Genomic DNA, 27,094 nt, shown 5'->3' on the forward strand with positions numbered 1-27,094 from the left:
TTTTTTTGCGTGTGCCGGATGTTAAATTCATGGTTTGTGTGTATGCACATGCGGTTATGTAATACTTCTAATAACATCACACTGAATGTGACAGGAACATGAAAAGATATTGCTTTCACATATTTAAAGGGCACATATTCATGTGGCATGTCATGTGACAATCTACATTTTTAGTCATTCCCTTAGAGCTGTGGTTTATGAGTGAAAAGTACAATACACTCACAGATAGACACACACACAGACATAGCTCACCCCAGTGTTACACACGTACTGTAGAATAATGAGTTACATAATCTCTGCCATATATTACCAGGTGCAATTTCTCATCAGAGTGACATTGTTACTCTTTGGCAGAATAACCTTGCAGGCATTAGTATGAAACTTCACAAAGTGCTTTACAATCTGCCCATAAATTACAGCTCAAGAGGTGCTTATGTGGCAGCCGGGAGAAATTGTGCAGTAAGTAGTTCCTCTGGCCTATGCATGGAGGCATTTCCCAGAGGCCTCTACACTTAAAGTACATCACAGTCCAAACCTGTTTCATATGTTGTGAGAGGGAAGCTGTTAAAAGCTTTAAAGGAGTAAGTTTAGACCTTGTGAGTGCATAAACATGCACCTCCATCTGCTGTCTTAGATGCATTCAGTGGTGCGTACGTGTGTGCAAATGTGTTGTTGTGTTTCTTAGCAGTTGAGCTTGGCCTAGACAACTTAAGCCCTACTAGCCTTTAATAATCTCATTCCCAAGATGTACCATCTAGGTCAGGGGCTTCCATCTTCTCTGTGGCTGCTTACAGACCTCAGAGAGGGTTAAAGATAGTGTTCCAAAGAAATTTTGTTGGTCATGAAATTAAAGTTTAATACAAAAATAGCCCTTATGTTGAGCCAACTGACTGTTCAGTAGACCTGCTTCCATTAGTTACTGTCAAGCTTTTCATGTTTTTTTTTTTTTTTTTGGAAAGACGTAAACAAGAGCAGGCTTCTCATTTCTACAAGAAAATGTCATTCTAACATAGCCCTTGGATTGTTTGGATGCCTATTATAGAAAATGATACTTGGCTAAGCTACACAGAGGTTAGATATATGCTTTAATGCATGCTTCACTTACGAGAGAAAAGGTTTGTCGAGTTGCTTGAATGTTAACGTCCCCAAACTAAATAAAGAGAAGGACAGAGCTGTTAACATTACTCTAAATTCTGACTTAGCTCCTGTAGATGTTCCAGTCCTGAGCAGGTATTTCTCTAACTTAATCTGTAACCTCACAAGCAGTTAGCTAATGACATACCCCCTGCCTTTGGAAATCGCACTAAGATTGCTACTGAACAATAAGATAGCTAGTTGGATACGCTAATGTTTGTAGCTTACATTACAGTAGACAAACACATGAATCAGTTTTTACACTTTACTCTTGTGTTTTTGTATTTGTAAAGGCTGCACGTACAGTACACACTGCTCCAATCATATACTGGCCTTACCACACACAGAATTTTAGACCCAGTCTGATTATCACTTCCACTATACTTCACATCTGGTTCATAGCTGGATCCAGCGTTGTGGGATGTGTCTTTGTTTTTGTTTGTATATTGCTCTAAGGTAACAAGGGTTCAGCTACTGCATGTGTCAGCTGATGATTCAGTGCAAGGCTGCGATCAAGCCCTATTTAGTCACTCTGTGTTCCACTTCGGTGACTGCAGAAAGCAACTTTACAGCTGATATTTATATAAACTGTAAAGATGATATAAATATCAATATGAACATTGAGCATTACCTTCTGTCCCTTTTCGTCTCCCAGGAGCTGTTTTTCAGCCTTATCCTTGATGTTGAATGAAAATTTAATTTCTAATGAACATAATATCTACATGTTAGTATTTCATTTTGTGTACGTTCTCAAAAAATACTGACAAGGTCAGTAACCTTGGGTCAATATTTGGAGGTTTAAGTGGACATCTGCCAAAAGTGGAGAGGGTTGCTGACATGTACGCATAGCATAAGAGATTTTAAGCTCAGCACAAAATGGAAAAGATGAGGGCTGTGGATTGCTAGGTGTTCCTTTGTGTTGGTTATCTAAAGGGATACCTGTGGAGATTATTTATGTCATGTTTTTTTGTGATGTGATGGACCAGGAGAAAGACAAGAGCAATCATACTTCTTCTCCAACCTTTTTTATTTCCCAAAATTGATGCAATACATTGAATCATTGCAGTGTAAACGTATAAGGTAGAGTTGTGTGAACATGTCTGTGGGACAAGGTTTCTATCGATGACTTAACACCTTTTTGATCCGGTATTGAGCTTTCTAAAGGCAGCAGTGTCCTGCATAATAATTTGTTGTGCTATGATTGGGCTGCACTGTATGGATCACAAAAGCCTTTAGCCTCCTCAGCTTCCTTCGTCACTCCATCACCCTTTTCATTTTTGTCTGTTTCTCTTTTTCTTCTTTCCTCTATCTGTTCCTTTCTAGATCTCTTCTTAATCTCCCCACCATGCTCCCTTTCTGCTCTCATTCCCCCCCAGCCTTTCTCCCATCAATCTATCTCTCCATCTTTCCTGTTTGAGGCCACTAATTTGGTCTGTCTGGCTCTCCTGCAGGGCAGCAAAGGAAATGATTGAGAACGATTTCCATAATTACATTCTTTTGCCTTGTCCGTTTTCTAAGTTACATTTAGAAATAAAGTCCTCAGTGACTTCTGCCATTGCATTTGTTCAGGCAGTACTGCCATGTCAAAAGAGTTAGTCATTTCACAACTAAAACTGATTTAGTGCACTGCTATGCAGACTTAATTGACACTTTTTAGCAACTAACCTGTATTTTTGTCATATCATAATCAGCAACTATCTGTTTCTAAATCTTGCATAAATTCTCCACATGTTGAAGTGGTGTGCATGGGGCTTAGGTTGATACTGTAGAATTTTGAGGGTGGTGTCTTGTGCAATCCCAAAAACACAGGAGTAAAAGTGTAAGGACTGGATTAAACAGTGTACTTACCTGCTTTTATGTGTGCTGTAAAGCTGGAACATGGGGCTAATTGTCATTCTCTGATGATATCATATATATGTAGCCCTCGTGCATATTAAAGATGTTTTTATTAGGTTCTCATTTAAAAAAAAAATCAGATGGAGACAGTCAGGAGGAGATACGGCCTTCGTCCAAATCAGCTTAATCGTTGGCATCCATTTACACTAGCTAGCTGCTGATAAAGCTGATAAAATTTGCTGACACAGTTTTCGTTTCAGGTGGAAATTAGAATTTTGTTTTCTTCCGTGTGAAATCGAAGACCCATTGTTTCAAAAATTATTAAGAATTTTGAGTGGTGAATTTTCCAGCATTATTATAAACTGCATATGTGACATGCAAGAATGGAAAGCTTGACAGCAGCAGTAAATAAGGGTGGTGGGGCGTACCAAAGACTCAGTTGCAAAGAGTTACATGGTGTGCTCTAAAGCACAATAACAGCCAGTGCAAATTGTGTATATATTTTCATATTAACATGGGCACCACCATATGCTTTGTTTCATGAAGATGATCCAGACATTGAATCCTCAAGTGGTTTGCCTAAGTAGAGGTTTCTGGCTTGTTTTGTGCATTATGCACAGGTACAATATACATATGTAAATGTAGGAATGATTGGTAATGGACTGACACAGCAAACATTATCCGTGCAAAAGCCATAACAGAGGGGGAGAGAGAAAATAAGAAATGTGTGGGGGGGGTCACTTTGTATTGTCTCTGAGGACAATGCCTCCTAGAAAGGAGCAACACAATAGACTCCATTCACAGCCACACCAACAACAGCATGACATTTTGTTCCTATGACTGGACATCATGCACCCACCCAAACCACCAATACCACAATGGGATTTCCAAATGGTTCCTCTTGTTAGTGGAGTTAAAGCACAGTTAGGATTAGTGCAGCTTCCATGCATGATGAGCTTCTGACAGTAGCTGCATACTGCATACCATATCTGCATACCATATAAACCACCATCAAACCTTACACAAATAACCCACAATCTTAATTTTGCATAATTTTTCCTCTTTTTCTCTTCGGTTCAGTGCATCAGCTAGTTTTTGTTTGCTGTTTATGTTATATAACCAAAGTGGACACTTGGTTTTTCTAGCATGTTTGGACTTTTTTTGCTTGTTCTTTGCTTGTTTGTATCCTGCAGCATTAGAGGGCTTAGCATGCTACAGAGCAGCAGAGTAAATAACAGCACAGCACGATATACCAAACATTCAGTACAAAACTGGCACTTACAGCCACTAAGTATGACTGATCTGGGATGCTTCAACCATGCAGCTTGCAGGCATGGTTAGCAAAGCTTAACTGACTGCTGACTTTTTAATAACCAGAATGACTATTAGCTCAGTTATCTTTTTATTATTACCTGACTTTATATTTTGTGTTGTATAAAAGTGTTAAAACCTTTGTAGATATTCCTCACCATATGGTGCACCACAGTCTGCTTGCTATCTGTGAGGCTCAGTATTAGACTGAAAGATAAGTGAGAGATTGTTGGTGAAATATTTAAAGATCCTGAGGCATGAACTATTTAATGCTGCACACCAAATCTCTACAAATGATTTTTTTTACCTTCATGAGATAAGTTTTATGGAGCTTTTTAAGGTTTGCTCGTTAAGTTGAGCAGGATGGAACAGCCTCTTTTTAATGGCATTTTAACCAACTCAATCAGCTGCACCATTAAAAACTCTTTACATGGAAGGATAATTAATTCAAAGTCTGAACACCATATTCGGTGCACATTTGATAATGCTGTGATGCAAACTAGATTAATAACACATTGGTCTGTGTCCACTCAACCTGATGTTGTGTCACTGTTCCCATATACAGTTAAATATAAATGAATGCATTTAAGGTCATGGTTCTAAACAGGCGGAAGGGAAGCACAGATTGAGGAAGACAGATTGGGGGAAAAAATGCCAAATGAGAGGCAAGAACTTGGACTGCCCTTCAAATTAAGAGTAGAAGTGCAGTATCGGGTTTCATCTCTGTATTCAATTCAGAAGTCAGTGTTAATCTACAGCTCTCTTCTTTGGTTTGCCAGGTTTGCCAGGGTTTTCCAGCATGTTTGGGAAGAAGAAGAAACGGCTGGAGATCTCAGCTCCGTCTAACTTTGAGCACCGGGTCCACACGGGCTTTGACCCGCGAGAGCAGAAGTTCACCGGGCTGCCGCAGCAATGGCAGAGCCTCCTGGCGGACACTGCCAACCGCCCCAAGCCCATGGTGGACCCCTCCTACATCACACCCATCCAACTGGCACCAATGAAGGTAGAGTGTGAATGATGGACAGAGGGCATCAGGCCTGAGCACTGGAGACAAATCAGTAACATTTTCTGTCTTATCGCTTGCCTCACTTTTTTTTTTTTTTTTTCCTTTTTGTGACACATCATCGTTCTCTTTCTCCCCCACTCTCACCCACATCCTTCCTCTCTCTGTCTATATGTATGAATTTATATTTGATCAGTTCTTGTTTCTTCCCTCCACTGTCCTAAACTTATTCCTTTTACTTTTCTATCTTTGCATTCCTACTCTGTATATCTGTTGTTCACTTCACTGCTGCTGACTCTTACCAGTCTGTCCTCCACTTGTTACACTCTGTTGTCTTTCCTCAGAGGCAAAATAGATAATTCTCCAGTGCCATCTGGCCACTTCACACTATTCAAATTTCCATTTCATATATGGAATTATAGCTATATCATTGTAAATGATATTACTTTAAACATGCATTAAGCAATTTTTTGACATTAAAGTGACATTGAATGACTCCCTTGAAGTGCCCAACTTACTGCAAGGTTAAGCAAGTTTAGTACATTTAAAAAAAGAAATAACAGTCTTCCTTTGACAAATGAAAAGTCTAATTCATAATTCATCAGCCCCTGCTCACTCAGGGGTTCATGACTCCTCTCTAATTGTGCTACTTTTACATTACAGTTTAGCAAGCCATATTTCAGTGGTTTTATAACAAAAGTAAAACAAGAAATAACACCTAACTTATCTGATCAGGAGCTGTTGTTGTAGTTGTTGTTTTTGATTCCAGCTTATGGTCCCATTCTACTCACTCTTTGTCAAGCTTGCTAATGATGATGTCTTTAATGGACTGACTCTCTGATCTTTGGACCATTGGCCACTTCTCAGCAAAAGTTACAGTGTCTCACTTAAACAGCCATCTCACTTCTCTGTTGCCTCTAGCTGCTTGTAGCACACTATTTTGGCTCTTTGGCTGCACATAGACTGTATGGTCAGAGTCTCACTACTCAAAAGATCCCAACGTATAAAAACTCAAAACAAAACAATCTCTGCACTGATTGCCAAGCTCAAGGTGGCAGAGAGCTGAGGTAACCAAAAGGATCAAAAAGTGGAAATTTGAGCTTCTAAAGACCGAGATATTTGTGTCACTTGGACTGGTTGTTACAGAAGAATACCATTTACTGCAACATGCTTGGTCAGCCTTTATTGCATTTTGTACCCTATCCTATTAACTATCAAAGAAAGACAAAAGATGCAAAAAACTCAAAAAAAAAAAAAAAACCTTCTGAAAAATACAGCGTTCAAATCAAAATATGGGCCAGTGAATATGAATTGGAAAATTTACTCCAGACTTATGATGCATTACGTTTGCCAGGTGGCTAGAAACACAACTCCAATGGGCAGCTGGGCTGCTCATTTTCTCACTGTGTCTGTATATTTTAGTAGGCAAATGTTTGCTAACACGTTTACTATAAGCACTTGATAAACCCATAGACCTTCTGCCCCCTGCTGGTTAAGAATTGCTTAATGCAGCTTTAAAGACAGTACCTTATTAAAGTTTTCCATTGAATAATGACACAGTCATCAGACACCCTAATGCAAACTGGTGTTCCTTTTTGCTTTGTGATTTCTCTTCCTTATCTCCCCTGTGACTGTGATTGTGTTTCCTCTTGTGTCCGAACCTTCTGAGTGTCTCCTCTGATGTGTTGTTGTTCATTGGTTCTTCAAAACATATCACATTGCCTTATTTGATCAACTGAAGCTAACTAGCTAACTATAGTCATTTATACACCCGAAGATTAATATTTCTGTGCACCTTTCTCTGGGTTGTAGCAGAACATATGATTGTTTTGTATTGTGGGGGCCTTTTCTTGCATCCTGGAGGTTGTATTAGGCCTCATGGGTCTTCACAGAGTCACTGCTTTAACTGTGGCATTTTTTTCTCTTTCATTGTACTGTCTGTGGTCCCATCTTACTGCTTGTGTGACCCATATTCAAACCTTTCAGTGGGCCAGTGCCCCTCAGTTTTGAATCTAGGACCCTTTGTCTTGTGTGTGTTACAACACCTGTTTACACCATTTTTTTTTACCTTGATAATATGTTAAGAAAACACTCGCCCCGTAAACATCTCACTTTTAATCTTTTTCATCTCTGATGCTGAAAGTTGATATATAACACTGCAGCACTTGGATGCATTTGAATACATCTAAAACAATGACACTAAATGCACTATAATGAGCATTAATCATCAAGCTAACTTATATATTCATCTTTGAGGAACCACTTACAGGTCTTGCTGACAGGAAAATACATGCTCAGACATCCACAAAAGTCCTGTAACAGAGAACAGCAATATGCCACAGGAGATATCTCTGAAGAGGGGGAAACAAGAAAATAATTCTCTTGCTCTCTTCACAGATATCTCCCAAGAAAGTCCGGTCATCTGAAACGCCGTTGCCCAAAGTATGACATCCTCTTCCCTTCTTTTTTTAACCCCCTTTTTTTAAATTTCTTTTTTGTTGGCCAGTCTCACACAGTCACAACCCCGCCGTTTTGTTTCCATATTTCTCCTCCACGGCCTGCTGCCATGCATTCAGGTGGAGGTGGTGTGTCAGCAGGAACAGGGAGAAACTATTGAGAATGACTCCACACATGACATAACTACATCGCTCTGCCAAGTCTTTCCTTAGACCTCATCTCCACTTTCCTTTTGTTTCATTCGCATGAGCCTCCCCAAAAAGGACAAGATTAACTGTAGCAGCATGTTCCCTTGTTTCTCCCCTTTGCTATGGAGTGCCACTGATAATGATGATGATGATGATAATCATAATGATGATAATGATGATGGTGATGATGATGATGGATGCTGAGATGTGAAGTGCATGTTGCCATAACAACTGATTCTGTTCTGCTGTAGGCCACCAGAAAATAGGTCATGAAGGGTTTGCATGTTTTAGAAGAACCCTTTCTACAATCCATCTCTTGAGCCAGACCAGCCTATAACCTGGCTGAGGCAAACTGCCTCCTATCCTCTCCTGTCCTCTCTATTGTCATCTCCCCTCATCCAACCTAATCAGATGTTATTAGTCAAGGAAATTAATCAAACATGAATGAGTTGAAAGGATTTGGTAAAGTATTTCGTGGATGGATTGCAAGCAAGTTTTTGCAAATGTTTTATAAAGCATCGGTGAGATTTACACCTCTGTTTATGGCACAAAGTATGTTTACTGATGACAGAACTACAGAGAAGGTACAAAGCAAGCATCTAGAGCCTGTTCATCTTGAAGTCTGCGCTCAGTTTTCTCCAGCTGTTAAGGACATTTCTGAGCACAAACAGGACATTCCATATCAGTCATACCTTTGTTTAGCTCAATATTAAAAGAACTAATAATCAAGGAGGTGGACAATAAGATGCTCTTCAAGACAATTAAATGTTCTTCTTCCGAGGATATTTCAAAGGGATGAATAATATTACCATTGTCACACAGAAGTGATGACGCTCGATAAAAGACACAAAAGTCATCATTTGTAAAAATTTAGAGATACTCTTTAAAACTCAAGGAGGACCAACAAGTTTGAGGAAAAAGGATGAAAAAGGTAGGTATTTTATAACTGTACTTACTACTGGGATCGGGTAAGTGGATTTCACAGACCTGATATCTGGACTGAAATAACATAACTGATCAGCAAATGCAATATTAAAATCAACCCGTCTTCCTTGGAGGAAAATTATCCCATCTGAATTGGGCTCTTGTCTAAATCTTTTAAGAGAAATAAAAAAGCTGAGAAACCACTTTGGAAAGTAGTTTGATGTTACTTAGAAGTCAGGGTCACAACACTCCCACAACAAATCCAAACGGTCCTGCACTGCTCTCACTGGCATTTTGGAAGTCTAATGAAGCTTTGTGTATATTCACATGCATTTGTGTTTATGCGTGTGTGTATGTGTGTGTGTGTCTGTGTGTGTGTGTGTGTGTGTGTGTGTGTGTGTGTGTGTGAGACCCTGACTCCCAAGGTGGGCTGGGTTATTTATAGTGTCTCACCCATGGCCTGATATCCTTCTCCCCTGGTTGCCCTGACACTTGATTGACAAGCCTTCCTCTGCTTGGCAGACTCCCCCAGCTCTGTCTAATAACGGTGTGTGTTTATGTGTGTGTGTGTGTGTGTGTGTGTGTGTGTGTGTGTGTGTGTGTGTGTGTGTGTGTGTGTGTGTGTGTGTGTGTGTGTGTGTGTTTACGAACACACCAGGTAGGTATGGATGATGTGGTTCCCAGTCTGGCAGACCTTCAGTGCTGTCCTCACCAAACAGTACGGAGGGACAGAGTACAGTAAAAGGTCAATATGGTGTGTATGTGTGTGTGCATTTGCCTGTCTCTTGTGTGTATGTTTGTATATGTATTTTCGTGTGTGTGTGTGTGCATGTAGAGCAGATAGAGAGGTGCTGAAATAACTACTACCTCTATCCTCTGGCTTGTGCAGTCATCGTTTATTCACAAGGCTTGTAGCATTGTTGTCAGACTGCTCATCTCAGCTGAGCATTAGTATTGCTTAAAGCTTTGGCTCTCATCTCTATTCTCCACCCTCCCCCTCCACCAGCCCTCAGCACACATGCTAATCCAAAAGTTTAGGCTAACGCCATGCCCTAACAGCATTTCCATGTTTTAAAAATTGTGCTCTTAAAGCTTCTCCATTCTGACAATTTGAAGTATGTGGTGCGTGTGTTGGTGCATAAGTACACTGGAACTAGATGCAAAACATCTTAATTTTTATGTTGCATTTTTTGGGTTGATGTTGACATTCATGGCTTAAATGTGTGTGGATGGGTGTGGGTGAGTGGGTGTGTGACACACGGTTACATGTGTGTTAATGTGTTGCATTCATTAAGACTAGCAGGGCATTGCTGTGGCTATTATAAATGGCAGTGGCATGTTGCACCTTGACTTTGACACCCTCAAATTGCCGACTCCTGTGGAGTTGTGGAGGTAATTTACCATGATGGTGTGTGTGTGTGTGTGTGTGTGTGTGTGTGTGTGTGTGTGTGTGTGTGTGTGTGTGTGTGTGTGTGTGTGTGTGTGTGTGTGTGTGTGTGTGTGTGCTTATAGATGCGTATGTGTATGCACAGTACGTGTTAGCCTGCATTTGTTTGTTGTGAGTTGTTGGACCTACTAATTCTATCTGCTTGTTCCTATTTGCTCAAGTTTCTTCAACCGTGGGCCAATATTAGATGTCTGGGTGACATGTAAATGCAAAGAAGTTTAGTGTGAGCAGATTCTTCTTGCACTACTTGTATTACTTGAATTTCTGCCTAGTTGAAGATTTTGCTAACTCAGTTTACAGGATACCGCTTTCCTCTGCATTACTTTGCATTTGGGCTTTTAGAAGGTACAGAGACACTTACAATGTGTTAAACAAAAGAACAAGATTTATTTCCTACATAAACAATACTGCAATCAATTATTAGTGTTTAAAGAATGGGTCAAAGTCATAATAACCTGACAACATAACTGTGACAAAATAACGTGCTCAACAAAGAAGCAGGAAGATGCGCCTGGAGTGAAGTAATAACAGAGCTGTTATAATGGGATACTATTTAGCAGCAACGGCAAAGTTTATATTCTTTACACAACGTCAGGACAATGGTAGACAAAAGCAGATTTTGCCAACTTAGACAGAAAGAAAGCAATATACTGAGTAAAGATGCATGTTCTGTATGTTGGTGTCATTGTGCTGCTCCTCTCGATGCTACACTAGCTGTAGTAAAGAAATGATAATAAGTGAACCTGGATGGTTCACACATATGTGCATATGTGCATATGGTGGATATTTAGCCTTAATGCTCCCTCTCTTCTTCAAATAAGATACCCCCCTCCTGAATCAAGATCAAATCCACCCTTATATCTCCTGATATCTAAATTCCTCTTATTATTCTCGCTGTCTTTGACAGCAAATACAACTGAACACTGACTGCTTATTTTCTAAAAATGAAACCTCAGGTAGTCCATCTTCAGTTTGAATTATGTGTACTCTGACACTAAGACTTGCTGCAAGTGTGGTTATGAATATAGATTAATTAATTAGATTATACATTCAAAGTTACATTTTACACACTTTTTGGGTGCACCAGTAGCACATTTGGATAAGTGGCAGGTTAAGCACCATATACTAAGGCTGAGTCCTTACCGCAGCAGATGGGGTTCAAATCCAGCCAGGGCCCATTGCTGCACGTCATCCCCCCTTCCTCTCCCCTTCCTTTCCTGTCAAAATAAGGAAAAAATTCAAAAAGAACCAAACATGTTTTCTCACTCTTAAGTAAAGGTCATAGAAGATGAGAAGGCAGGAGGATCATGTTGGGACCAATGAATAAATTGGTATTTGAGAGAGGGTGTTATTTAGTGTGACTGCTGTTGAGGCTGCAGGAAGGGAACCATGTAGCAAGTGAGAGTATGACGTGTAGAGTGTGAACATCACTGGTTTGAATTAGAACAAACATTTACATATGTACTGTGATTCTGTGTTGAAGGAAGCCCATATGAATCAGATGTTTTCATAATGATGTTTTCTGTAATAAATACTTAGAGGTGAAATCCAACCTTGCATAGACTCATTTTCAGATATAGCAGTCCTTGATGAGCAATGTTTTCCAGGAGTCATTGTGCTATGAAGATACATTTACATTTTGATGTGCCCTCGTTCTTTGAGCCTGCCCTCTCTTCCTCTTCTCCTGTTTGTGATTTCTAACATTTCCAAAAATGACTGCTGAAAACCTCCAGAGTCCGTGCCTAAACTTCTTGCATTGAGCTGTGGGTTACATGTGCTCTAGGTAGTGTAGGTGGAGAGAGCGCTGGTGATATTTTAGGTAGCTGAACCTCTCTCTGCTGTCAAACCCGTTATAGCTGCACTGAATTTATCTCAACTTTACATCACATTGAAAAAAGGAATAATGCAACTAAATGCAAATCCCTTGATAGTAGAAGTTATTTAACAGTGTGAAGTGTTTTGGTTGATTTGTTTACATCTGTAATGTAATTCATACATTAAAAAAAATCCTATTTCAGCAATTTAAATGACACTGAATCTTTATATTTCCACATGGGTAAAAATAGTACAGGTCAGACAAGGTTGTCACAGTGTGCCTTATACTGAGACAAAGGAATTGCCTGGCACAGAAAGAATAACCACTTGTGATAATGGGCATGACAGGCAGGGTGATAACTGGTACAGCACCACAGTAAATGTCAGTGGGTCAGTGAAAGCACAGTCACCACAACCCCCCACCAGCTTATTGGCAGGTGACGAGGAGGAAACTTGATCATTGGGTCTCTCAGACATTTTGTTGCCGTGGGTGTAGAGCGCCTGACTTGCAGTCAATCCAGCCTGGATGCAGCTGCGGCCGGGCAGAGTTACTTCCTATGGCCGGGGGGCGAGGAGCGGCAGGCATCGGGGCCGGCGCGAGCAGGAGGACCAAGGGGCTGAGAGAGCCAGGGAAGCTGAGGCAACTGAGGCCGGAGCTGAGGCAGGTGGTGAGAGTGGTGAAGACTGAGGAGGCGGCAGCATTTAAACCCCAGGCACAGACGATTCATAAACAGCTACAGGCAGGGTGTTTGACTGTTTCTGTTTCTTGTGAGCCAAGACTGCAGGCTTGTATGCTGGCTATGCAGATTTTGGCTGTGTAACAGGTATCAGCTCTCACTGCCAGCAGTTCCCAGCACTTAGTGAAAACATATTACACCAAACACTGATGGTGCAGGTAAGATTATAACTGCTCCATTCAGCATTTATTCTGTTGTTTTGTGCTGCTGACTCTACAGAGATCAGGTGTTCAAAGGGACACATATTTGACTCTGTCTATTTTTGTTGCACTTTTAACAGTAAACTGTGACATTCCATGAATTATAGCTGTACAGGGAGCAGGTTGTTTTCTCATGTTTCGGGAGAGGGGCCAGTTTTGTGCACTAAGCTATGCATGAGTTATTTTTGTAGCTTTGCTGGGTTTGCTGTATGTATAGATATGGAAACGGGGCTTAGAGAGATAGTGTTTCTGATTTAACAGGGTCGCCCAATCCTTGTTTCAGGGGCAGAAATGCAAATTTGTGTCTTCATTGAATAGAGAAGTGCGCTATCATGGTTCTGACATGTGCACGCATAGTTTGCTCATTTGAGGAGGAATTCAATGTGTATTAATGATATTGAGTGAGCTCCAAGGCAGTGGACTGCATGCCAGAATCCCCAACATGTCCTGTCGTTAAAAGTTTTTTGTAGCCTTAAAGAATATCAGATTGTCTTTTTCTTTTTTCTTTTTTTACTTTGAGGAAAGTTTTGTGAGAACAAAATTTGACAGTTTTCTCTGATAATCTTTATGCGACAAGTGCCTCCTCCATCAGCGTATAGATACAGATATACACACACACTACAGCATTTCTTTGCTCAAATTCTACCAAACTGCATTTGTGCTCTAGCTTCTCATGCACAATGACTGTGGCATTCATTCAATTTCTTAATGGACAGAAAAGAAAATTAGACTCTGTGATCAATATGCGTTTCATTTGAATTCAACTCAGTATGTATTACATTCCGTCTTACATTGATCTAGGATGAAATTGGTCAAAGCTGAAATAGACTTGAAGAGAAATAACTTCTGATAAATTTGTGTCTGTGCAGGCATGCACACACATACACACATGCACAAGCAGATAAAGAAAGCATCTGTCTTTTTTGGCACTGAGCTGAAGTGGATGGCATTGATTTAGACCTCTATCATTCCTTCCTCCAGTCTGCGTCTCCTCCTCCTGGTTTCTCACTTTGTCTTCTCTTGCAGCTGCCATTCACAGTCACACTGTGCAAATCACCTCTCACGGAGGCTTCAGAGCCACAGTCGGTGGGGGAATTTTGGCTTTCAGTAACGTGCACTGTTCTTTGCCAGGGCAGCTCAAAATGTCCTGGGTAACAACCATCCTTCAGTGTCTGAATGTGGGTTTTTTGGAAAGACATTTAAGCCATGAATTTTAAATAGGATTGTTGCAGGAAAAAATATATGAGATAATTGGTAAATCATATTTTAAAAGCTGCAAGTTTGCAATGGATTGGCAGTGCTTTCCAGTTTCTTGATGAGAAACTGTGGGGTGACCCTTCAAAATCTTAATCTTCCTGAACATGTTAATACTATGTGCCCTGTGGAGTGAGTGTAAATGTGCTTTAATAACTCTAATATGAATCTTTTTCATCCTTCTGAAGTGAAGCACTGCATTCGAAAAGCAGTATCATCAGGCTAGGGTCCCGAAATATGAAATAACATGGGTCTGTAGAAAATATTTGCGTTCTTTGTTTCTCAATCAGCGCATGCTACTTTACACTTAGTGGAGTAATTTAATGACTGGTCTGGAGTATCCTCGTGTGGCCAAAGAGACTAACTACAACTCACAGTTCAAATCCTACACTTCCTTTTTCTTGTTGAAGAATATTGGATGAAAAACACTTTTTGATCCATTTGTCATCATTTCAGAGGCAGATTAGAGTGAGCACCATTTTTATTATTTGATAAACTGGGTCTGCACAATTATTTGATCTGTTTTGATGGGCTGTACAGACCTGGCAACTCATAACAAAATCATTTTCATACACTCATAAATGTGCAGGGTTAATATTTTCCTCACAAAAATACAATTCAGTCAAACAGATAACAGTTTTTTCTCTCTTATTTTTAAAATAATAATTTACTATTCGTTTGGTTAAACCTCTACATGACTTTGACTTTATGTTTTTATTTCAAAATGAATGTGGAACATAAATATACTCTTTACTGTTTTTATGACTTTTTTAACAGTCAAGAGTCTATTGCTCTGCTTGGAGCTTTGTGGCTCAACTTAACTTACTCTACTGTTAATTTGAACTAAATGCTAATGTTAGCTAGCTAACATGCTCACAATAACAAAGCTAACATGAAGATTTTTAGCAGGTGTAATGTTTACCATGTTCACTATTTTGCTTTAATGTGCTGGCATGCCAAATTTTTATAATTAGCACAAAGTACAGTTTATCATTAAAGTAATGAACTCATTTGCATTAAAAATATGCATTCAGTCTATTTTTTGATAGTGACCTTGATGATTGCAAATGCAAGATATAAGATGAAAGCGTGTGTGTGTGTGTGTGTGTGTGTGTGTGTGTGTGTGTGTGTGTGTGTGTGTGTCATGGGTAAATAAAAAATTCCATGGGTGGAATAAAATGAGAGGAGCAAAGGCAAGAAGAGAGCAGTCTAATGAGTGGTAGATGAAGTAGAAAGTAAGTGTTGGATGAGGATGGTAGGGCCAGCGATGTGTTGTAGGAGCCTATAACTGGCTGACAGGGCTTAGATTAACGAGCGTTGGTGTGTAATGAATTTATATTGGGCAGCTGTCTATTTATCTGTCTCTGAGTTGACAAGAAGATAACCGAGGGACATCTAATTGATCCCCTCCTCTTTTTCTTGCTCTCTGTTTCCTCTCCATTCTCCTCCTTTAGAACGGAAAAGTTTCCCTGACAGTGACATACTCACTTGGAAACTCATCGGGAAGGAAAGACCATGCCAAAAATCATTAAGATCACATAACTGATTACACTGTGAAAGACAAAGTACTGCAGTTTATTGGTTCTACTTATCATTACATTTTCTAGAAAAAAAATCTCTGAATCAGCCTAAATCTGTCAGTACTTAGAGGGGTGGAAAAAAAGAAGAGTATCCAGGCCTTGCTGCACTAATATGCTTAAGGTCGCGGGATTTGGTCTGACTTTATGTTTGTATTTCATTATGCCTCCACAACTAATCCATTTTGCTTGAAATCATCCCTCATTCCTTGCGTTTGCACCCTGTGTTACTCATGGATCCTGATGCTTGTAATTGAGGCTCCTACCAGCTGACATCAAAGGTGACTGGGTCACACTGTTCTGAGCTGCTGGGACCTTGGGGGGTAGGAGGTATCATGTCACTGGAGGAAAACGTAGCCGCAAATACTCACCAAAGTCTGCTGACAGCAGCATGATATACATGCACAATGCACATACACACGATAAATTAATCAGTGATATGCAAACTGATACATGTGCAAACACATTAAGCCCATTGAACATAACCAGAGTCACAGGTTTCCTCTAGTTCTAGTTGGGCAAAAGTATACACAAATACACATGTGACCAAAAAGGGAATCCCTACCCTGGAAAAATATGTCTACATGTGACCATTCATGTCTATGAGTTATTTGAGCAGTTCAGTCGTGGACTGATGTTCCATTTTCAGACTGTTTTATCTAAATAATTTTCAATTTACCTAAAGACGTTTAACTGAACAGTATTTCGAAAGAAAAAAGTTGAAGTTAGAAAAAAGCCTGTAAAATTAACTTAATTTTGTAATTTTCAGCAGAATTTTGTTTTTTCTTTTGTTTCCAGCCCTGATAATTGTTTTGCAACTCCTTAGGTTCATCTTGTGACCAGGGCCATTATGTATAAAGTGCTTAGAGTAAAATTTTGGTCATAAATGTATCAAAAAATATGTAAAAGAGCTCCAGAGATCTCCTTAATCAGTTAGAAGTGACCAGCAGAGGCAGCAGCTACGGTACTCTCTTTCCATATTATGGAAATGTATGATGATAAGTTGATGAAGGACACAAGGTCTATTCCAGTAACCACACTCCTAAACATGAAGAAACAATCACATGTTTGAGCCTTTGTGTGATTCTTTCTCACACGCCACCATATCTGTATCAATTGTAGAAAGTGCAATAATTGTTACATTATTTATTATCAATTTAACTGTAAAATACAATAATTCCGGTGAAAGAGAATGAGTGATAAAACATAGAAACAGAAACGAAACTGATTCAAAATATATAAACTTGCCAATAAACCTTTTAAGGTAAATTCCTTTTAATGTTGACCATTATGTTCTCCTTTTTGGCAAAACAGAAACTATTAAAAATGTAGATGAATATCATGAAATGAATCATAAAGCCTTCTTTAACTCTTTTTAACTGGATTTTTGTGAGTAATGTATCCATAAAATACATGTGTGGATATGATAGGATGCTGCGCTAACATGTCACCTACTGTATGGAGTTCTGCTATTGGCTGTGCTGGAGGGTTTGAATTCTGGGTAGATGTAATTGTAGTCCTTATCTTACAACACACAGGAGTCACTGCAGTCAGGACACCTAGACTTTATTTATATAAGGATTATCAGTCACTTTATACTATAAATTTTTTACTCACAGGTCAAAGTTTGGGACCATTCCTGGGACAAATGCTTTTTTTTAACGTCTTTTTATGTTGCCATCCCCCAGGTTGGAATCCACTATATAATGTAATAACAGTGAACCCTCTTGATTTTCCTTTATGGTCCTTGTTTTAAATGTTTTGTGTGAAGCAAATGCTTCTAAACTTCCTTATCTCTTATTCTTTAATGCATACAGACATGCCCATATGCATATTTATATACAAAGGCATACAAACATTTGCTGTAAGACATTGTAATCGACTGTAGCGGAATCATTTTCATGTCATATTTGATTGTTGTGCATTACATGATGGTATCCACCTATTCAGTGAAACCGTCAGTGTACAGCCTCTCCTCAGCATGTTGAGATAATGGTTATTAGCTTCTGTAACTAACAGGCAGCAGGAGTGCCTTAGGAAACAGGTCAGCTCACAGCCTATTAATCATGGAAATACTCCAAAATCCGCTCCTTGAATAATCCTGTTTGCTAAGACCTCATCTGTAGTTTGACTAATAACATGTCAAGAACTCAGTGAAACAGTTCCGTGAAATCTTCAGCTAAATAATACAGGTGGGTCAACCTGTCAGCCTACATGCTGATCCTTTGGTCATATTCGACTGGGTTTTGAGGTCAGGATTAGTTATTCTAATTAATAACTGAGATCTGAGATATGTGCCTCAGGGAATCTTATTACCAGAAGCCTCACTGTACTTTGTCTCTTTATCAGGGAAATTAACATCCACATCATTTCATTGCACGGTTATTTAATTCACAATAAATCCTCTGGTTCAGATTTGAAATACTGTATCAGACCAGCAGAGAGCAGCAGAGTACAAGCCACTTCCTGCTTCTCCCAGATTACTATACAACAGTGATGTAACACTGCAGCCATGGGAAAGTCTTTCTGTCTTATTTTTAGATGTTTCACATTATGAAAATGTTTATATCTGACTAGACACATGAAAATACAATTGCATGGTGAATTAGCTTTGGGATTATCTTCAGGATCTTTAGAACATTCCAAGACTATTCTTACCAATTGTTCTGATTGGTAAACACTTTGTACTACAAGTCCCAAACTTTTATATTATTTCCTGGAAAGGAACTGATGTGTAAGTGAAAAATCACGGGAAGCTTCTTGAAAAGAACTATGAAATATATGAGACCCTTTTACTTGAAAAAATGTCATATTTGTTTTCAGGCAACCATACAGTTCAGCATAATGTGGATTATAAAATATGATGCATAAAAGTGTGCAGTATAATGCATAGTGAATACATATTTACTGAGGTTTAATGGACCAATTCTTTTCAAGGATTTTTATTTTTGGAAATCCAAAACTCTAAACTGAACAAAACTAGCTAAACTCAACTCTCAGAGCTTTGTTTCTATTGTCCCTGTACTTATCTCCAAACTATGTAGCTCTTTCCAGGATCTTTCCAATGAAAATTCTTAGGAAAGTATTGCCCTGTAAAATAAATTTACTTTTTAATTAATCACAAAATTATTATTATTTTTATTTGTTTTATATAATTTTAATGTCCTACCACCAAGTTGCATGGTGTATGGGAACCAGAGTTAAGGGTTAGAGTCACTGCAGAGGTGTCTGTGTGTGTGTTTGTGTAGAAATATTCTTGAAAATAGTTGCATATTTCCACCTTAAGTGTCCAGTTCAGTAGCCTTATAAAACCTAATTGTGACTAAATTTAGGTTTTTCACGATCAGTGAAGTAATGCCTTGCAGTCAAATAGAGTGGATAGCCTAATGACCTGTATAACTTTATGAATTATTGTGCTGATCATCAGCAAATCATAGTGAGTTTGGAAGAAGGCAAATTATTTGAGCAGCCTCTTTGCCTTTAGCACCCAGTGAATCCAGCCTCTCTGGATTTGAACCTAGGACCTCTCAAATTTGAGGGCTATGAAAACTTTTGGACATAATTCAAAACAGCGGAAAATCACATGATCGGAGATGGCTCAGTTTCTTTTTCCCAAATGATGCGAAATCATCCAGAGATTCCAGGGAAAAAATAATTTTATTTCTAGCTTGTAAAAACTGTTGTTGTAGCACCACCATGAGGTCAGTTGGAATGAATTTGTTGCCTGAGTAGTGGGTAACTTTTTGAACATACTGTATCTGCAAAGTGTGATGCCTGTAGGTCATAAGGTTTCTGAGATACAGAGATCCTTTTATAATAATAATAATAATAATAACGATTATAATAATAACAATAATAACATCAATGATAATGAAAATCATGATCATAATAATAATAATGATAATACTAATAACAATTCCAAGAGGGTTCCACCCCCTGCGGTGCTAAATAGCATTTTAGCTTTTGCAGCTTGTTGGTATTACCACTTCCATCCAGCAGAGAGAGCTAGAGGATAAAGACATCATGTGAGATTTTCTATTTAAATCCATGTTATTATTACTATTAATTCATACATTGTTGATGAAGATAGGAGCCTTTGTCTTATACAGCATCACCTACAACAAAGAGGAGCTTGAAACAGAGCGGTGATAACACACTGAGCTATTTTTTATCACTCTGTGAATGATGTATGCATCATTTTAAACAAATAACATCTATAATCTTTGTTTATGCATCAGCTGTGGTAGTTGCTTTATTTGATCATTCATTAGTCAGTATTTTAGGTCATGTTTGGTCCTTATCGAGACACTCAAAGGAGAGTCGTGAGTCTGCCATCTCATGGGCTCGCTGATATTATCTTTCTCAGATGGCAGTGAATAAGCTTCTGTTCACAAATTGGTCACTGATGCAGGAGGATATTGCACTTCAGGAGCAGCAGCGGCGGTGAAAGTAGTAGTAGAAGTGTGTGCTGATCATGTTTTTGTGTGTGTGTGTGTGTGTGTGTGTGTGTGTGTGTGTGTGTGTGTGTGTGTGTGCGTGTGTGTGTGTGCGTGTATAAATACCCATGTGTGCTTGCTCTCTGCAGTGTGAGTCGTGACAGAAATTCACAGAGTAGAGATGGTGTCTAGGATTTACAGTAATACAGAAAGAGGGAGAGAGGTAGAATGTTGAGATTTGGAGGAGTAGATGGAAGAAAAGAAGTATTTCTGCTGTACTAATACATGTTTCGTCATGAATAACTGTATTGCACAGCATGTCTGCAAACATATCCTGGTAGAAAAATATAATTTGTATGTATTTGAGTTCTGACAGGACTGAGATTTGAGAGTGGGTGTGTTGAGTAGGCGATGTTCTGCAGTGTGTATGTGTGTGTGTTTGTGAGGCAGAGAGAGTTAGTGGGGGTGTGGTAGGTGATGATCTTTCATGTGTGACTAAAGGCACATGAAAGGGAGGAGTTACACATCTGCCTCTGTTGTTGTGCATGTGTGTGTGGGGCAATGTTTATATCTGGGTATGTGTTTGATAATGTGTGTGCATATATAGAAGCTGTTTGCCCTTCCCATCATGCATTTTGTGCAGGTGCAGTATAGAAAATTGAGTGAGGGAAAAAGGATTCACACACTGGAATATAGCTTCTGACATTTAACAGACTAAACCATGCAACATTTCAACTAGGGTTATAATCGATCAGTTGTTCAAGTCATTGCACATTAAACAAGAAAAAAAAAAATTGAAAATCTTTGAGTTTTGGACTGTTGGTTGGAAGAAGATGCCACCTTAGGCTGTAGGGATTTGGGATTGGCATGTTCACTATATTCTGGCATTTTATAGATGAATTAATTGAACAATAGAAACAAAATAATCATGAAAAAGGGCAAAGTATGTCAGCACAAAAGTGATTACAACATACTTGCCATGATGATCTTACTAACCAACTAGCTGTTCTCCTAATGAAGACCCAGTAATCCGGAGTACAGATACTTGTGTGTCTGGTGCATACATGGCTTTATAGTGATGAAGAACCCAAGTTATGTAAACAAATAATATTTTCACAGTAAATCAAGCTTTGTCAGAGCATATTGCTGTCAAAATGTTATCTCAAAAATGTCAAGGAGAGAAGCAGTACTTAGCTTGACAGTTTTTAAATGTTTTCATGAGCCTGAGAGTTGCTAACTTTCTCAAACAAAATTCACCTGTGAATGCTTTTTTGATTTTAATGTGCCTTAAAATGCCTCTTCTTTAAAGTTTGCAGAAGTTTTGTTTTGTTTTGTATGCAGATGCCTGCAAAAAGCAGAACCAAAATCAAATGAAACAGAAATGCATAGGATCCAGGCAGCAGAGGAGCAGGGCTGCTCCTCTTCCTCTTCCTCCAGCCCTTCAGTTGTCCCGGGACCCTGCTAGCCAGTGAAGCAAAGCCTCCAAACCAGGGTTCTAGCTAGGAGTCACAGGAAGGGCAAGCTCATTAATTATCTCTCCCACTTTTCCTCCCTCCATCCTCCCATCACACCCTCCCTTCATTACCAGCAAGGTTAATCCCCCTTTATCTCCCAGCGAGACTCATTTTTCATGGCTCCCTTTCTACGACACTCCCTCCCTCACCTTTTCACCATCCTTTCCTTTCCTTGATTCTTTCTCTCTCTTCAACGCTGCTTCTCATTTTCTTTGTCAGTTTTTCTAATGCTAGTTTTGCATCATCCCACCTAGTTTGTTTTTTGATCACTCCTTCCACACATACTTTCCTCTGGTCGTCTCCCATCTGTCATCTTCCCATTCTTTCCTTTCCTCTGCTTTCTTTTTCTTTTCTTTCCTCTCCTTCCTCTCTTTTCTCTCCTCTCCTCTCCTCTCCTGTTCTTACCTTGAACTGGCCATGGTGAGTGGAGAGAGTAGATCTATTACAGCTTATCACTAAAGGACAGGCCAGCACCGCACGCCGGTGAAATATGGCTGCTGTCACAGCCGTAGCTGAACACGACCCATGCACAAGGCTCACAGAGCTGTAAGGACGAGGGGAAAGGGGGAGAGGAGAACGGGGAAGGGAGGCACGGAAGCCAGTATCAGCCCCCTAATTCAAATTAATGGAAAGATTTTCAGGCTTGATGCCAACTGTTTGACAGTGATTTAGCATACAATTAACCTTGTCACCCTCTCTCCTCAGCACCCCCGTCACCTCATCGGTTTAATTCGCCGCCTTGTTCTCTCTGACTCTCTCCAGCCGCCGACCTGTCATGCTCCTTGACACAGTCTTATTGATTATGAACCAAATGGAGATGATGATGTTTTATTAGATAACTGAGTCTCTCTACTGTTTTATGCCAATTGAAATAGCCCTGAATCACCAACATTCCATGTAGCATAACACAATGTGACTCATTCACACAAAGCACACCATTCACAAATAGCACAGTTTAGAGGAAGGGTGGGAATAATTCATACAAATAAATCACAATAACAGCAGCATTAATTATTTGTAGCAGTTTTTTTTGCATTGGATAACAACATAAATGAGTATGTCATGAGTATTATTTTGAAGAAAATGCAGCTTAACAACATGAAAAACAGAGGCATATGACGTTCTTTTATAAGTATATGACTTGTGATTATTTTTGTCAGGTCAAGCCTGGTCTATGTTCCGCAACATCTGTCCAGAGCACGATAGATTTCTACTCACCGACCTGTTTAAAAGAACATCCGTCCTGCAGCCTCAGCCTCTCAGCTAGACTTTACTGACTGCTTTTATAGGCCATTTCACCTTGGGTTCCAGTTCATGGCACCAAACAGCCTATGGCTCTCAAACAGAGGAGAGCAACTGGAGTGTTAAAGAGGGAGAGAGGAGGTGTACCATGTTACAAAATAGAAGAGAGAGATTATGTATGAAAGAACTTGCCTTAGTAATATCAAAGGCCACGTTTTTTTGTTTTTTTGTTTGCTTTTTCAAAAAAAAGCAAGAAAAAATAGTAGGTTCAAGTTACAAATAAAAACTGTCATTGTAGAAGTAAGAATAAAAGGGAAAGGGCAGTTACCATGGTAACCTGCACAATTTTGTATGTATTTATTTCAGTGATGACATTGAGTTAGATAGAATGCCTTTATGAGAACGATTAAGTATTAATAAGGGATACTACTAATTTTATTAACTGTGGTAGCCTGGTTGAGCCACAGTCTCATAGATGAATGAGATGAGAGCAAGGCAATTGCAGGCAGTGAAGGAGTCTAGATGTAGCCCTATGTCAGCACAATGTTTGCTCAGTGTTGATTATCCAAGCTTTTCTGAGACTCTGCCTCAGCACATGTGACAAGGACACAGCAGAGACCAGTATGACAGGTATGTGATGGACAATGAGGCGTGAGCGCTGTCAAAGGGTTCTAAGAACTTGCTGATGTGACATTATCTGGCCTAAGTATGGTTCAGCAAACACCTTCAGATGGGGAAAGGCTAACAAGTAGAGTACAGTATACAGGCAAACAACACAACAGGTTTGTTGTAATAAGCCTTCGCAAAAGGCTTGTAAAGGCTGCCCCAGTGGGAATCAAACAGCGGCCCCTGTGGAACAGGCATGCTGGGTTACAGTTATCTAATTTAGCTACTAGAATTGTGTTCAGCTTTAAATTACTCCATGATGGTTACATCTTTAACAAACTCATTCATTTGATGATATTCTAGGTTATATGACTTTCAGAATTTGTAGGGAATAGCATATCTGCAGTCTTTTGAAAGCTACACGAGTTTGCTTTGACAGTTGGGCGGTAATTGTTGCAGATAGGGAGCTGAAAACTGACTGAGACCATAAAAACATCAAGGCGCAAATGCACTAAATGCCTAAAGTACGAGGGGCACTTTCATGAAGTACACCAGGGATATTAATCCAGGTAAAGCAAGAGAAGGAAAAGAACGTTTGGATGTAGAAGCACACAAGGATTTGTAAGAGAACTGAGATTGTGGATTGTTCAAAATATAACAACTGACAAGACACTGACTGGAAGGATTTAATACTTGGAGGTACTTGGAGCCTTTAACACAAGGAAAACACCACTGAAAAAAATTGGAGATACAAACATACAATTTTGCAGTGTTGTTTGATACAACAAGCTCTCAAATAGATTACGTAAGAGTTTGAAATTCAAATAATCCCCACAGCTCGGCCTCCGCTCAGTGCTCAGCAGTCACGCAACATGTTTCCATTGTTCTAACACAGTCTTTCCTGTTATGTCCAAGTGGTAGAGTAGATAAAGGCTGTGTGTCAGGCTTTTGCCATAACTCTCATGATTTTCACTGTATGGGGGTGGTGAGCCTCACAGTCCACATCAAAAATACAGCATACGTGCACTTACACCATGCACACGCACAGTGTAGGTTAATGAGTATTGCTGTAGCTCCAGTTCCCCATGACTCACGACGCAGTCGTATAAAGGGCTTAACACAAGGTAGGAGGGGATAAGCAGCACCCCTGATGTTTAAGCTGCGTTTGCTTTGAAGCAGATGTGAGCATGTGTGTTCAGTCTCTCTCTCCTCCTCTCCTCACTCTTTCTTCGTTTGTGTGTGTAAGCGTATGCTGGTGTGCTCATGCTCCTCAAGAGTGCTAAACCAAACGTCACAACTATTAATGTGTCCTGATCATCCCACTGAAAATGAAGCTAATCTGTTGTGAGGGAAATGGGGTAGGAATTAGTTCCTTCAGTCTGCCAATGGTTTCCTTTTAGCATCTGAGGTATCCTGTCATTTATCTCCATGCATTTTATAGCTGCATCACATCTCACAGCAACTACTGGTTGTGTAGACCGATGCCTGCCGTTCTTTCAGATGACAAACCTCAACATTCATTTATTGCAAGTGATGATTAATTTCATACTTGTCACAAAGCCCTGATACACATGAATTGAAATTCCAGCCTGGAAATTGACTTGTTTTTGGTTAACTGAAGTTGATTAAACAGGAATTTCAATTCATCTTATTCAGTTTTCAGCCAGGAATGATTCAACTGAAATTGAATGTACTGCAACCCAAAGTATCAGGGCTATCTCCATCAAGCTATCAAGCAGCAGACTCTCTTGGATGTTAAGTGTAAATGTGTTTGTTCTTCTCGTAGACCATTGTTCGAGGGAACCGGCCCCCTAAAGATGCGTCCATCAATGGCCTGCTGGAGGAATTTGACAACATCTCAGTAACGCGCTCCAACTCCCTGCGTAAAGAGAGCCCACCAGGTCCCCACCAAGCTGGAAGCAGCTCCAAACCCTTGGGCAGTGGTCATCCCAACGCCCTGGAGGAGAATGGATTCAACCACTACTACTCCCGCTACTCCTGTGACCTAGACACCTCCAGCAGGGACTTCTCTTTGGATCCCTGCAGGCCAGGTTTCTCCATTGATGGGGACTGGGCTGTGGGGAGACACTATCGATTCACCAAACAGAATGGCCACTCGCATCCCATACGCAGTCCCTTCTACCCAGATGCCATGCCCCAAAAATCGGACTACAGCAAGCTGCCCCCAGACTACCATACATACCTGGAGAGCAAAGGGCGCTCAGCCGATGAGGTGGCCTCCACTATTGGCAGTGGGGTGGGTTCCAGTGGCTACTATCGGGCGTCTGTAGGTGGCTCATCAAGCCAGGACTACAGAGACACTTCAGTAGGCACACCATCTCGTGCCTCACTACACAGTGAGCAGATCAACTACCCAGACAGTGAGTGGAGCTATGGTGGCCTGCGGGACGAATATGAAAAGCGACCCAAGAGTTCCTATGTGACGCAGACCAGCCCCACACCGGCTATCAGGCAGCGATCTCGGTCAGGCTCTGGGCTGCAGGAGCCAAATGTCCCCTACGCAGCCAGCGGGGCTTTCAAGAACACTCCACAGGCCCATCCATACAGCTCCTACACATACCCTCGCCTCTCGGAGAGTCTCGCTAACTCACAGACCATAGCTAAGGTAACTACCCCACAACAAAACACAAAAACTATGCACTCTACTATTAATTTTTTGGTAAAAAAAACCTATTCATCTATGAAAATAAATGTGACAGGGACTTTGGCAGTGTTTACTCTAAACTGCAGAGCATATTGTATAAGCTAACAAATTATAGTGGCTGTCCAGGAAACATGTTTCAACACCACACTCCACACGACCCTGACAAGCCTGTAGAAACATTTCAGAGAAAATTACACAGATGTATCCCCACATTTAGTTCCACCTCCTTACCACCTACAGTCTCTTTCAAATATTCAGTCCTTTTCTTTCTTCTCTCTCTCCCCCTATGTTTGTAGTCATCTCACTTTTTCTCTTTATACATATTTTTTCTGGCCCTCCCATCAGATAGACAGTGTCAGCTGCTAATCTACTCCAAAGGAGGCATGCGCTGCCACATACAGAATTACCCCTCTTCATTAGCCACTGTCGCTGCAAACAGATCAATTAATGCTTACGTTGACCATTGACCAGAGAGCTCTGAATTACACAGACCAGACACGTAGAAGCAGTGACATGACAGGAAGAAAATGAAAATGTAGTCAAAATAGACATGACTAAATCAGAGCAGAACTGGCAAAATACAAAAAATAATCTGCAGTGTTTTGATATTATTTTTGTGTGGTTTTACTACGATCAAATGAGGTGTACATCAACATACAAAAACAACCAAAGATATTAAAAAGTGCAAATAAAAACAGCATTATACAAAATTTTGGTCACAAAAGTACAATTTTACTTAATTCTGAGT

General features: G+C 40.0%; 1 protein-coding gene across 5 annotated transcripts in view; it reads left to right on the top strand.

Moving 5' to 3' along the window:
• Window positions 1-27,094, top strand: part of pak5 (p21 protein (Cdc42/Rac)-activated kinase 5) — a 67,684-nt gene that overhangs the window by 26,859 nt on the left and 13,731 nt on the right. Inside the window, exons 2-3 of one of the 5 annotated variants that reach the window (XM_040125666.1) lie at window positions 5,061-5,284; window positions 25,468-26,307. In XM_040125666.1, the coding sequence (XP_039981600.1) occupies window positions 5,081-5,284; window positions 25,468-26,307 (1,044 nt within the window). In that variant the 5' untranslated portion in view covers window positions 5,061-5,080. Of the gene's footprint in view, window positions 1-5,060; window positions 5,285-12,555; window positions 12,784-24,092; window positions 25,040-25,467; window positions 26,308-27,094 lie in introns of those variants that run through there. The other 4 variants (XM_040125667.1, XM_040125669.1, XM_040125670.1 and 1 more) reach the window with 4 other exon arrangements.

Source organism: Xiphias gladius, chromosome 4 (assembly GCF_016859285.1).
Source record: "Xiphias gladius isolate SHS-SW01 ecotype Sanya breed wild chromosome 4, ASM1685928v1, whole genome shotgun sequence".
Classification (NCBI taxonomy): domain Eukaryota; kingdom Metazoa; phylum Chordata; class Actinopteri; order Istiophoriformes; family Xiphiidae; genus Xiphias; species Xiphias gladius.